The sequence below is a fragment of the Salmo salar genome, chromosome ssa09 (assembly GCF_905237065.1).
Source record: "Salmo salar chromosome ssa09, Ssal_v3.1, whole genome shotgun sequence".
NCBI classification, from domain to species: Eukaryota; Metazoa; Chordata; class Actinopteri; order Salmoniformes; family Salmonidae; genus Salmo; species Salmo salar.
This window is the reverse complement of record NC_059450.1, coordinates 82,018,670-82,031,914: the sequence shown is the minus strand read 5'-3', so window position 1 is coordinate 82,031,914 and position 13,245 is coordinate 82,018,670. Positions and strand designations below refer to the sequence as shown.

Genomic DNA, 13,245 nt, shown 5'->3' with positions numbered 1-13,245 from the left:
GTAGCCTGTGCAGGCGCTAGTAAATTCACAGCCTCTCACTCACTCCCATTGCTAACTGAGTGTGTCAGTCCTGCTAGCGCTCCCATGCACTAATAGAGCTCTAACTAGAGAAGAATCACAGCCCGACGCTAGCTGGAGTGTCTAGTGTGGGGTAGAGCGCGAGGGGGAAGAGGGGAAGAGAGAAGAGGGGTGGTGTGTGCTCCTTCGTCTGCGTCCAGTGATCTCTGAAATCCCAGTGGCCAAGTGACGCAGATTAAAGCTCTAATCTGAGGGAGGGGATTAGAGTGGCTGAGACCAGGCTCTCTCTTGTTTTTGTCCTATCTTTCTTTCTCTCTTCACTATTATAGTCTCCTGGGAAGGATCTAGTTCAGCATGTTTCTAATCAGTATAGGTCCTAGAAGAAATAAGATATGTGTTTTCCTCTTTGTGTGTGGAGAGGAGGTTTACCTTTACTCACCAGTGTTTACTGTTTATCAACCTTGCTCTCTGGGACCCTGTCTGTCTGTCTGTCTGTCTGTCTGTCTGTCTGTCTGTCTGTCTGTCTGTCTGTCTGTCTGTCTGTCTGTCTGTCTGTCTGTCTGTCTGTCTGTCTGTCTGTCTGTCTGTCTGTCTGTCTGTCTGTCTGTCTGTCTGTGAGGTGACCTGGTCTGCAATAGTGTACAGTAGGCATGGTTTGTCTCTTCTTTCCCACTCCTCCCTCCTCCTCACCGTCTATCTCCTTCCCCATGGCTCTCCTGTCTGGCAGAGGTCCGCTCCCCAGGCTACCCCCGTATGAGCCGCCCGCCCCAAGCCACCCCAGCAGAGGAGGAGTACCAGGAGGTACTAGGAGCCCCAAGGGGAGGCGAGGGGGAGAAAGCCCCTCACCACGCAGGCATTGGCCCTGTGGATGAGTCTGGCATCCCCATCGCCATCAGAACGGTGAGTTGACAAAGACTGTGTCCCAAATGGAACCCTATATAGAGAATAGGCTATATAGGGAATAGGATAAATAGGGAATAGGCTATATAGGATATATATGGAATAGGATATATAGGGAATAGGCTGTGTGGGGAATAGGATATATAGGGAATAGGATATATAGGATATATATGGAATAGGATATATAGGGAATAGGCTGTGTGGGGAATAGGATATATAGGGAATAGGATATATAGGGAATAGGATATATAGGGTATAGGCTATATAGGGAATAGGGTATATAGGGAATAGGCTATATAGGGAATAGTATATATAGGGAATAGGCTATATAGGGAATAGGTTAAATGGGGAATAGGCTATATAGGGAATAGGCTATATAGGGAATAGTATATATAGGGAATATGATATATAGGGAATATGCTGTGTGGGGAATAGGATATATAGGGAATAGGATATATAGGGAATAGGATATATATGGAATAGGATATATAGGGTATAGGCTATATAGGGAATAGGATATATAGGGAATAGGCTATATAGGGAATAGGATATATAGGGAATAGGCTATATAGGGAATAGGTTAAATAGGGAATAAGCTATATAGGGAATCGGTTAAATGGGGAATAGTCTATATAGGGAATAGGATGTATAGGGAATATGATATATAGGGAATAGGATATATAGGGAATAGGATATATAGGGAATAGGCTATATAGAATATATATGGAATAGGATATATAGGGAATAGGCTATATAGGGAATAGGATATATAGGGAATAGGAGGAGAACAGGAAATGATCAAATATATTCATATGAAAAACATTACAAAAATGTATTGGTCTTGTGAATATATTTCCAGGCAGACTACAGAGTTTTATTTCCTCATGTGTATTGTGCTGTGTTTGCCAGGCGAGCTCGCTCATTCCACCCACACTGCCACTCAGCCCCAGGCAGGTACAGAACTGACTGATTAGGCGCCACCAAATGTCACATCGATAGCTAAAATGCCAGGCAAATGTAGATACAAGCCTGCCTGGCAAGATATTGATGTTTATGAATGGGTTTTGCCAGACCCAGCCTGGGATGTAGTGGGGGTAAACACACCTTTTTATTTGTGAAATAGCGTTTACGCACCTTTTTATTTTGTTAATTATCATTTACTCACTTATTATTATTATTATTATTATTATTATTATTGGTCAACGCTCAGAAAGCTTCTTAATCTGAGTTCTAATCGTTGATCAACGCTCAGAAGGCTTCTTGATCTGAGTTGTAATCGTTGATCAACGCTCAGAAGGCTTCTTGATCTGAGTTCTAATCGTTGATCAACGCTCAGAAGGCTTCTTAATCTGAGTTCTAATCGTTGATCAACGCTCAGAAGGCTTCTTAATCTGAGTTCTAATCGTTGATCAACGCTCAGAAGGCTTCTTAATCTGAGTTCTAATCGTTGATTAACGCTCAGAAGGCTTCTTGATCTGAGTTCTAATCGTTGATCAACGCTCAGAAGGCTTCTTGATCTGAGTTCTAATCGTTGATCAACGCTCAGAAGGCTTCTTGATCTGAGATCTAATCGTTGATCAACGCTCAGAAGGCTTCTTGATCTGAATTCTAATCGTTGATCAACGCTCAGAAGGCTTTTTGATCTGAGTTCTAATCGTTGATCAATGCTCAGAAGGCTTCTTGATCTGAGTTCTAATCGTTGATCAACGCTCAAAAGGCTTCTTAATCTGAGTTCTAATCGTTGATCAACGCTCAGAATGCTTCTTGATCTGAGTTCTAATTGCGCCTACCTCTGCGAACGAGTGGAATCATGAATGATTAATGCATGCTCATTATGTTCGCCTGCTCCCCCGGATTTGCCTTGTTAGCAGCGCATTCATTCGCCACTCTGTCCAATGGGAAACTTCGCACACGACATAGACCGAGAGGTGAAACGAACTACCTCAATCCAGACCTATAGAGGAAAGTAGCAGAGAGATGCCGCTGACAGTGTGAATTCTTTTAACATCCCTCGACTCCTGCCGTGTCAACAGACCCTCCCCCCTCGACTCTCGGAGAATGATTGTACAACCGTTAAATAGTCACTGATATTTCAGTCAGATGTCTAGCTAGCTAGATAGCTCAAGGGCTCTGTCTATTAGCCGGGTAGCTAGCTATAACTAAGTGGCTAGAAGGATGAAGTTAGAAGCTAACGTTGAACGGAACCTGACCTCAGCAGACCTGAGCAGGAGCAGTTGACTGAAATTAAGCTTGCTATAATCAAAAGAGTTCTCATAACAAAATACCTTTTCTTTATAGAGAGTAGTGAGACAGACAGTGGCGAGTCAAGCTGCAATGAAAGAGGCAAAGGAGATACACAGAGAGGGGAAGCATTGAAGCAAGCAGGGAGAGAGGTTAGTAGTACAGTGGTTCCCAGACTTGGGGTCCGAGACTGATGTGGGGTCCCCTAAAATGTAAAGAGAGTCTTTAATCTTATCAAACACATTAATAACCTGTTTCTCTTCCAATGGGTGTAGAATACAACATTTGAGAATCAACTAAGGGCCTTTTCCTCTGTCGGAATTCACTTTCATGTCATTATGTGTTGGGACAGCCTGTGGGACCTAACATTTTGTGAAATATGAAGACGATTTCAATATAAAGACAATTTAATATTATTATTTACTCTGAACAAAAACACACAACAATTTCCAAGATTAACTGAGTTACAGTTCTTATAAAGAAATCAGTCAACATCATCGTTCCTGACTTACCACTCATGTATGTAGTAAATAAGTAGTGAAACACGTAATATTGAGTAGAACTTGTGAGGTAGTGATGAATAGTAAGTAGTTGGTTTTTTTCATGAGGTTGTGGCGATATACTGCCATCTGGTGGCGACTAGAAACAATTGCATAATAGGAACTATAACAACTTGATGGTCCTTGAAAATAAACATTAGTACTTGAAAAAGTATTTGCCACTGTCTGTATGAACCCTGTATACTGTATTTATTTGTATGCGTTTTTCTGCATTGTCATGATGTAAGGTGTATTATGCTGCTTAATTAGACTAGACTACCAAGAGGGAGCTTAGTGCTTTGGGCTTATAGCTTGTTATCTATTGATAATCCTTAAGGACTTCTCTGTCAGCTTGTGGTTAAGGATATTTCAGGAAAAAAGCTATCTTCTGAGCTACAGTGTAGCTTTGCTTCTCTACCACCACCAGAGAGATTTTTGCATAGATGAATAGAGGCTTATGTTGGTATAAAACTCAAAAGGTAAAATGTTATAGCGTACAGGTAAGTGGCTGGGCCCTATAAATCATGACTGTGTTCCTAATCTCCAATCAATGCAGGCCATCTGGGCCAGGCCTGTCCGTCCCAGGACTGTATTGTGGGAGGAGAAATAGATTTTCTGTCCCTGGTGTGTTTTATGAAACCCTGGGAAAAGCATGCCAACTGAGGTCAGATACATTGGCCAGCCTGCAAACAATCACTTTGTATACATCCCAAATTGTATCCTATTCCTTTCATAGTGCACTACTTTTGACCGGGGCCCTGTAGTAGAGGGAATAGGGTGACATTTGGAACACATCCTATATCTCATTGTGTAATGGTAACCTGATCTAATACATTGATATGTATACTCATACTGTGGATGTCTCTATGTGTCCACATCTCACTACTGTGTTTTGTGGGTGTTGTTTTTGGTAAAATGGTCCAGTGGAGGTTTATGATTTCGTTGTATGTTTTTCTTAAAGACCGTGGACAGACCAAAGGACTGGTATAAGTCCATGTTCAAGCAGATTCACGTGGTACACAAACCAGGTAAGAGCTCATTTCCATAATAACTTCAGGATGTATTTCCACCTTATCCATCTCTCCACTTGGCCAGTCCCTGAGGAGAAAGGATTCTAAATGGGATAGTTATAGTGCTACAGTGACATTGGCCTACATTGAACTACATGCATACATACATACATACATACATACATACATACATACATACATACATACATACATACATACATACATACATACATACATACATACATACATACATACATACATACATACATACATACATACATACATACAGTGAGGGAAAAAAGTATTTGATCCCCTGCTGATTTTGTACGTTTGCCCACTGACAAAGAAATGATCAGTCTATAATATTAATGGTAGGTTTATTTGAACAGTGAGAGACAGAATAACACCAAAGAAATCCAGAAAAACGCATGTCAAAAATTGTATACATTGATTTGCATTTTAATGAGGGAAATAAGTATTTGACGGTACATGGCCCATCGTCCCTTTGATGCGGTGAAGTTGTCCTGTCCCTTTAGCAGAAAAACACCCCCAAAGCATAATGTTTCCACCTCCATGTTTGACGGTGGGGGAGAGAGATGACAACAGCTGACGATTTGACAATAGAGCAGCTTTGCTCAGCAGTCTGCAGCTTAGAGAAATGTCATTACTGGGAATCTGACAGTGCAGTTCCTGCATAATGTGAGCCAGCTAGTACTGAACCCACAGGGATTACACAGGTCAGGGGTCACACACATTGACAACAATGACATATAACCATATGCTTCATATTTGTTTTCATTATTTCAGCAACACCTGCACACACTGCATTGGTGGTGCCTTTTGTAATACCCATATTGCATTTGAAGATGTGTTATGGGCAGTCATTGGCTCCTTATAGCAGCCTATACAAATATGATCATTCTTGTAATATATTCAAAATGCATTACGCATAGATGGTGTTACCATTATCTTTGACCACATGTAGAATTGTCTTACAAAGAGAATAGCTTAAGAAATGAATCACTGTATGAAAACAAACTGAACAGTCATTGCTTTTACACGATGAGTTGGAGTGCACTGCTAATCATCCTACTTTGGTGTTTATCACAGAAAATGAAAATATGGACCCATATAATACCACCCACACAGTAGTGAATACCGGTAAGAAATGTATTATTTCATCACATGAATCACACATGAATCATTAGTCTGTGTGCTGAGTGCCTGGAATATGATAGAGATACATATGTCATACAAATTTCACCTTTGAATTCATGCCTACATTCTGGATTGCATCTGTTGGATGCATCTGTCACACGCATCTGTTGTTATTACAGATAGCCATCATCGCTCAGCCCCAGACTATCGGCCAGCCAAGTCATTGCAGACCCATGCTCCGCCCCAGACCCACACGTACCGGCCAATGACCAAGAGTGTGTCTGACAACGGCACGTGCAATGTCTTCAGGAACACAAATTCCTTAACCTCGCCCTCACCCATGCCCCCCACACCCCCTCCCATACTCTCATCGGCACATGTTCGAGAAAGGGAGCGCGAGAGGGACAGAGGCACAATAGACAGAGGCACGGTAGACAAGTAAGACAAAATTATTTAAAAATTCCTTTCAAGGGCCTCCCGAGTGGCGCAGCGATCTAAGGTACTGCATCGTAGTGCTTGAGGCGTCACTACAGACCCGGGTTCGATCCCAGGCTATGTCACAACCGGCCGTGACCGGGAGTCCCATAGGGCAGCGCAGAATTGGCCCAGCGTTGTCCGGGTTAGGGGAGGGTTTGGCCGGGGGGGCTTTACTTGGCTCATCACGCTCTAGCGACTCCTTGAGGCGGGCCGGACGCCTGCAGGCTGACTTCGGTCGCCAGTTGAGCGGTGTTTCCTCTGACACATTGGTGCGGCTTGCTTCCTGGTTAAGGAGTGTGGTTTGGCGGGTCATGTTTCAGAGGACGCATGACTCGACCTTCGCCTATCCCTAGCCTGTTGGAGAGTTGCAGCGATGAGACAAGATTGAAATTGGGAGAAAAAGGGGTTACAATACACTAATTGAAATTATTTGGCATGGTAACTTTTGGAACAAGTGGGCCACTGCATAATAAAATGTCTCTGTATCCTCTAACAAGAAACCAATATGGACCCCCTGACAGAAAGGTGGACACCAGAAAATATCGTGCAGAACCTCGGAGCATCTTCGACTATGAACCTGGGAAATCCTCTATTTTGGAGCAGGAGAGACAGGTAAGACCAGTCACTCGCCACTAAACTAATCCCAGCAAACCCAAATTGGTTCTGTGAAAGTTCCCAGAACATTCGTTAGGTTGCTGTAAATGTTCTCATAACACAAATATTGTCTAGTTGTGCTAATGATTTATATAATGTTTGAATAAAACATTCGGCTGATGTTGCAAGAACGTTCCCATAACAAATGTTGTCTGTTCTTTACCTGGAAACATTTGGGGAGTGTTCTGTGGTGGTTGTTAGAGATGTTGTGTACAACATTTTAGTGAAAGTTAGGAGAACATTCCAAGGATATTTAATTCAAAACTTATTTTAAAAAAGTGTTATAACAATCTTTAAACTACCTATGTTGGTTTAGATACAAGCATCATGAAACCTCTAACATAATCAATTATTTGAATGTTTTTGGGATGTTGTCATCCTAATGTTAGATAAAACCCTAACTAGAACTTAATGGGGATCTTAGCTAATGTTTAGGGAAGGTTCCTGTTTTCCTGGGATGACATTTGAACTCTCCTAAATGACCTTTGTTGATATCCTCCTAGCAGGTAATCAGCAGCAGACCATGTGCCCTGCAGGTTTCATCTCGTTAGCTGAGTGGTTTGAAATGCAACATTGTTCTGAGCCACTTACGTGGAACACGCACATCATTTATTTTGTGGCAGTAATTCATTTCAGTGGCAGTGTAATTAGACTACCAAAGGTATTTACTGTTTTCCTCTTTCCAGTAGGGGAGAGTGGGGTACGTTTAGCCATTTTTTATATTCAGCATCACTCCATCAAGGGAAATATAATATTATTTCCAACAATGATATCTACATATATTTCAGGATGTTGTCTATCCTTGGAAATAATTCAGAATTCATGTAAACATTACCATTTTTAAAACATAGCTTGTCCAATAAAGTGGTCTCTTGGGACAACTTACTCCGGGTATGGGGTAAGTTGAGCCGCAGGACAGGGTAAGTTAAGCTGCCTACACATTTCTCTACTGAATGAAATATTACCACTACCTTTTTTAAAACATATCTGTCTTTATTTCCCAAACAAAATTCAGCACATTCACAATCACTGTTTTTGTCTTTTAATAATTTTAAGCATTGTTTATTAACAAAGGCTTAATACCGAACAAACACTTTGTACTTTAAACACTTTAAAACATAGGCCAGGCCCTGTCATTACCTCATAGCCAGGTCGTCATTGTAAATAAGAATATGTTCTTAATTGACTTACCTGTATAAATAAAGGTGAAATATATTTTTTTAAATATCCCAGCGATAATGCCTTGCATTACGCATGAGAAGAAAACGCTTCAATTTGCTCAATTTGCCGTTGGCTCCACCATTGGCTCAGCTTTACCACATGGCCATAGGCTCAACTTACCCCAAAGCAAACATTTTGACTATATTAGCCCACAAAGCTACAAGCTGCACTTTCATGCTAGGTTTAGGACCTCATATTGAAGCTTATAGTGACCCCAACTGATGTATAGAACAATCTTAAAACTACCTACATTGGTTTAGATACAAGCATCATGAAACCTCTTAACACAATAAATTCAGTTGACTTGATCAAAATCAGGTTTTTGGACCTAACTTCCTTTCTACTTTTTCCATGTGGCTTTTTCCTTCACAGACTCCATGAAATGATGATCTCTTCCTAAGTATTTGGTCAAATTATTGATTTTGTATTCCTAGAAACAAGGGTGGCTCAACTAACCCTTTACCTCAACTAACCCTTTACCTCAACTAACCCTTTACCTCAACGAACCCTTTACCCCAATAAACCCTTTACCCCAACTAACTCTTTACCCCAACGAACCCTTTACCCCAACGAACACTTTACCCCAAAAAACCCTTTACCTCAATTAACTCTTTACCCCAACAAACCCTTTACCCCAACGAACCCTGTACCCCAACAAACCCTTTACCCCAACAAACCCTTTACCCCAACGAACCCTGTACCTCAATGAACCCTGTACCCCAACAAACTCTTTACCCCAACGAACCTTTTACCCCAATAAACCCTGTACCCCAACTAACTCTTTACCTCAACTAACTCTTTACCCCAACAAACCCTTTACCACAACGAACCCTGTACCTCAATGAACCCTGTACCCCACGAACCCTTTACCCCCAACTAACCCCAGTCTCCCCTAAGCTATATTACCTCAAAGCTTGCTTGAGACTGCAGACAAATACCATTGCAGTTCAGACTGAGGGTCTGTGTTATTGCTTACAAGAAGTGTATTTTAAATGTATTGTTTCTGAGGGCTGAGATGATTCCCAATGAGTGTTGCTGCACTGCATTCAGGCTCTGTTTCTCAGTGAAAGTGTACTGTACTGCTCTGTGGATAGATCAAGGTTCATGTTGTGGTGACTTACTGCCCTCTGCTGGTGTGTTCTTGAGGTTACCCTGTGAATTAATGAATTCGGCTGGTTACGATGGTTTAAATCCTAAGCAACCTGCCTACAATTGTTTGAAGTACAATAGACCAACATAGCTACAGTAGGTCAAAGCTGTGTGCTGGAAACCCTTGGTAGAGCATGGGTGAAGTAGGCATTTTGGTGCTCATGTGAATTTCCTTTCTTTTTCAGCTTGAAACCAATGCCTACTTTGTTTCTAATTATATATTACTTAGTACATTTGTGCAATTGTTTTCCCAATGTTGTTGTTCATTTGCATCCATTTTACTCTGCTGTTTATCATGGATCATTCTCACCCATACTCTGTGTTGATTTTCCTCCGCTCCTTCCTCCCTTCCCTCTCTTCTCTCCTCTCCACCCTGTCAATCCAGAATACTAGTAACTCAAACCTTACTGAGGTAGATTTAGAGGATGAGCCTTGGTATAAGTTCTTTGCTGAGCTGGAGTTTGGACGTCCGGTAAGTGAGGGCCTCTGTGGTTCTCTCTGTTAGCCAGCGCCATAAGGTGCTAATGTATCGCCCCCTGGCTGCGGCTGCTAGCACTGCAGCCCCATGGTGGGGAATGTGTGGCCATGTGTTAAGCATGTGCCCCAGTGGGATGAACGTGTTGTGCACTATTAGCATAATAGCATGTCACAGGTGTCCTAAATGGCACTCTATTCCCTTTATATTGCATTACAGGGAATAGGGTGTCATTTGGGAAGCAACCACAGTGGTTGTGTTTGTCCCACTGATGAGGAAAATGCTTGACCTCTGTCTGAAGAGAGGCCAGAAATAACTGGCTGAAATGGGCAAAAAAATATATAATAATTGACAATGATGAGGTCACTGACGGGGACTGAAAATGTAATATTTCTGCTCAGTTCATCCAACATTTAGGCAACGTGTTGTCACAGACCTGTGGTGTGATTAGGCTTGTTGTTTTACATGCTTGACTGTTTGGACCTCACAGCAGTAGGGTCGAGGCTACACAGTTCACTGATGTGGAACGCATGTTTGCAATGATGACACAAGAGTGAATCACATGATCTATGGTGTGTAAGACTGCTTGCCATATACTCTTTGGACCTGCCTCATAGCAACCGCTTGAGCACTCTGAGAGCTTTCAACACATTTTCATTTGATTGCTTATGCATGTTTGACAGTAGCTTCTTGATAGAGCTTATTCATCCTTCCTTTTCTTGCTTTTGCTGTGTTTGGTGTGTGTTGTGTTCACGTTTGGACAAGCATTCACAAGTGTTTATTTCTTTGCACACACAAGAGTTGTGTAGGTGCACGGCTGAGTGTGTGAGTGATCTTTAACCATGTAACTCTCTCCACATGTTCCTTCTCATGATGCCCCTGCCTTCTCTTCCTCCTCTTCCTCCTTCTCATCTCCTCATCCTCTGCCTCTGGGTTCAGCCTCCTAAAAAACGTCTGGATTATATAGTTGAGGTAATCACCATGCCACTACATGCCTGTTATTCAGCCCCTCTGTTTATGTGGAGAGGTACAGTAGTAGTAGAGGTACAGCAGTAGTAGTAGTAGAGGTACAGCAGTAGTAGTACAGTAGTAGCAGTATAGCAACATCAGTAGAAGTACAGCAGTAGTAGTAGTAGAGGTACAGCAGTAGTAGTACAGTAGTAGCAGTATAGCAACATCAGTAGAAGTACAGCAGCAGTAGAGCAGCAGTAGTGCCCCACCTGGCGCTGAAACTACTCACAGGAAAGGCTGAAACTACTCTCAGGAAAGGCTGAAACTACTCTCAGGAAAGGCTGAAACTACTCTCAGGAAAGGCTGAAACTACTCTCAGGAAAGGCTGAAACTACTCTCAGGAAAGGCTGAAACTACTCTCAGGAAAGGCTGAAAGTTTACTGAACGTCTCTTTTACTCCCCAGAACACAGTCACCATTGTTTGTTTTCTTTTTCATAGTGTTTCATTGTCATGTCATTGATTGATAGCTGTAGGTTAACGGGCAAGTCAGCTGTTGAGGCAACAGCCATTGTCAACTGCCATGTTTGCTTTTGAGAGTATTACATTATATCATTTGATAATGTGTATAGTCTATATGTCTTAGCTAGAGACAGTATTAGTCTTAGCTCAGCATTTAGGACCTCTGCTTTGGTTCAAAAGGCTCTGACAGAGACCTTTATGTGGACATGTTTACTAGAGTATCATGTTACATACTGAACAAAAATATAAACACAACATGTAAGGTATTGGTCCCGTGTTTCATGAGGTAAAATAAAAGATCGCAGGCATTTTCCATGTGCACAAAAAGCTTATTTCTCTCATATTTTGTGCACAAATTTGTTTAAATCCCTGTTGGTGAGCATTTCTCCTTTGCCAAGATAATCCATCCACCTGACAGGTGTGGCATATCAAGAAGCTGATTAAACAGCATGATCATTACACAGGTGCACCTTGTGCTGGGGACAATAAAAGGCCACTCTAAAATGTGCAGTTTTGTCACATGACACAATACCACAGATGTCTCAAGTTTTGAGGGAGCATGCTGACTGCAGGAATGTCCACCAGAGCTGTTTACAGAAAATGTAATGTTAATTTCTCTACCATAAGCCGCCTCCAACATCATTTTAGAGAATTTGGCAGTACTGTACATACAGCCGGCCTCACAACCGCAGACCATGTGTAACTATGCCAGCCCAGGACCTTCACATCCGGCTTCTTCAGCTGCGGGATCGTCTGAGACCAGCCACCCAGACAGCTGATGAAACTGAGGATTATTTCTGTGTGTAATAAAGCCCTTTTGTGGGGAAAAACAAATTCTGATTGGCTGGGCCTGGCTCCCAAGTGGCTGTGCATATAGCTGCGCCCCTGCCCAGTGATGCGAAATCCATAGATTATTGCCTAATTTATTTATTTAAATTGACTGATTTCCTTATATGAACTGAAATTGTTGCCTGTTGTGTTTTATATTTTTGTTCAACATATATCCAGTTTCACCCACATTTTTTCTGACGAGGTAAAGTAGCTTAAAGTAGCTTTTCCCCTTACTGACGAGGTAAAGTATCTTTTGTCTGCCAGTGAATGTTACAGTAACTTCTTTGAGATAACATCACAAATAAGGACTTAAAGACTGTAAGGTAGGATTTGTTTCTTTGAATTGTCAGTAATGGGAAAAGTACTACATAGGTACTGTACATTGTTGATTTGCCATATACAATATCTGTACTACACAGGCAGTGTGATGAATATCACTCCTGATGATACAGCGCTGTCTGTTTTCCGTCTATAGACCAAGTTTGCTATGTATCTCATACCTTGCAAAGTAGCTATTTTACTATAAGAGTAAGTTACAACTTTACGTGGTCATTAAATTAATTATATGATGAATATATTGGAGGAAGGCACAGTAGAAGTTATGGCAGGAGGTAGGTAGCTAGGATATCGTTTAATCAACCTTAGAGCTTCCTGGACCTGAGACAGATCGTCATGGGGGGTCTTGGCCCGTCCAATGACGTGTTTGCCTGTGCGGTAGCTGTCGCTTAGAACAGTATTTATGTTTACCGGTCACCAGTCTGTCACAGTGACACTCCATTCCTGGCAACCGTCATCAGGTCTACTTTTAAAGAGGGGTTAAAAAAATGTGCGGGGCTCTGTTGGGCAGAGAGAGAAAGAGGCTACTAATGAACTATTACCAGGCTTCTGCCTCAGTAGCAGGGAGAATGGTAATCTTCTCCAGCCAGGTGTACAAGGAGTTCCCTGCCTTGTTCGACATTGAAACTCTCGTAAGTGAATCATCGCTGTAGGTTTTTGACAGGGAAACATACCCTTTTCACAGTGACAGAAACCAAGGAAAAATGTTAAAGGTTGACGTTGGAAGGTATTTAATTCAGTATTTCAAGGATGTTTCCAAAGCCT

The 13,245-nt window shown here is 41.9% G+C and overlaps 1 protein-coding gene across 11 annotated transcripts in view; it reads left to right on the top strand.

The window, feature by feature from the left end:
- sorbs2b (sorbin and SH3 domain containing 2b) overlaps positions 1–13,245 on the top strand; it is a 78,120-nt gene that overhangs the window by 43,717 nt on the left and 21,158 nt on the right. For 9 of the 11 annotated variants that reach the window (XM_045724084.1, XM_014212798.2, XM_014212797.2 and 6 more), the window contains 7 exons: positions 746–918; positions 4,660–4,726; positions 5,819–5,869; positions 6,046–6,304; positions 6,841–6,955; positions 9,753–9,839; positions 10,782–10,814. In XM_045724084.1, the coding sequence (XP_045580040.1) occupies positions 746–918; positions 4,660–4,726; positions 5,819–5,869; positions 6,046–6,304; positions 6,841–6,955; positions 9,753–9,839; positions 10,782–10,814 (785 nt within the window). The remainder of the gene's footprint in view (positions 1–745; positions 919–4,659; positions 4,727–5,818; positions 5,870–6,045; positions 6,305–6,840; positions 6,956–9,752; positions 9,840–10,781; positions 10,815–13,245) is intronic. The other 2 variants (XM_045724083.1, XM_045724085.1) reach the window with 2 other exon arrangements.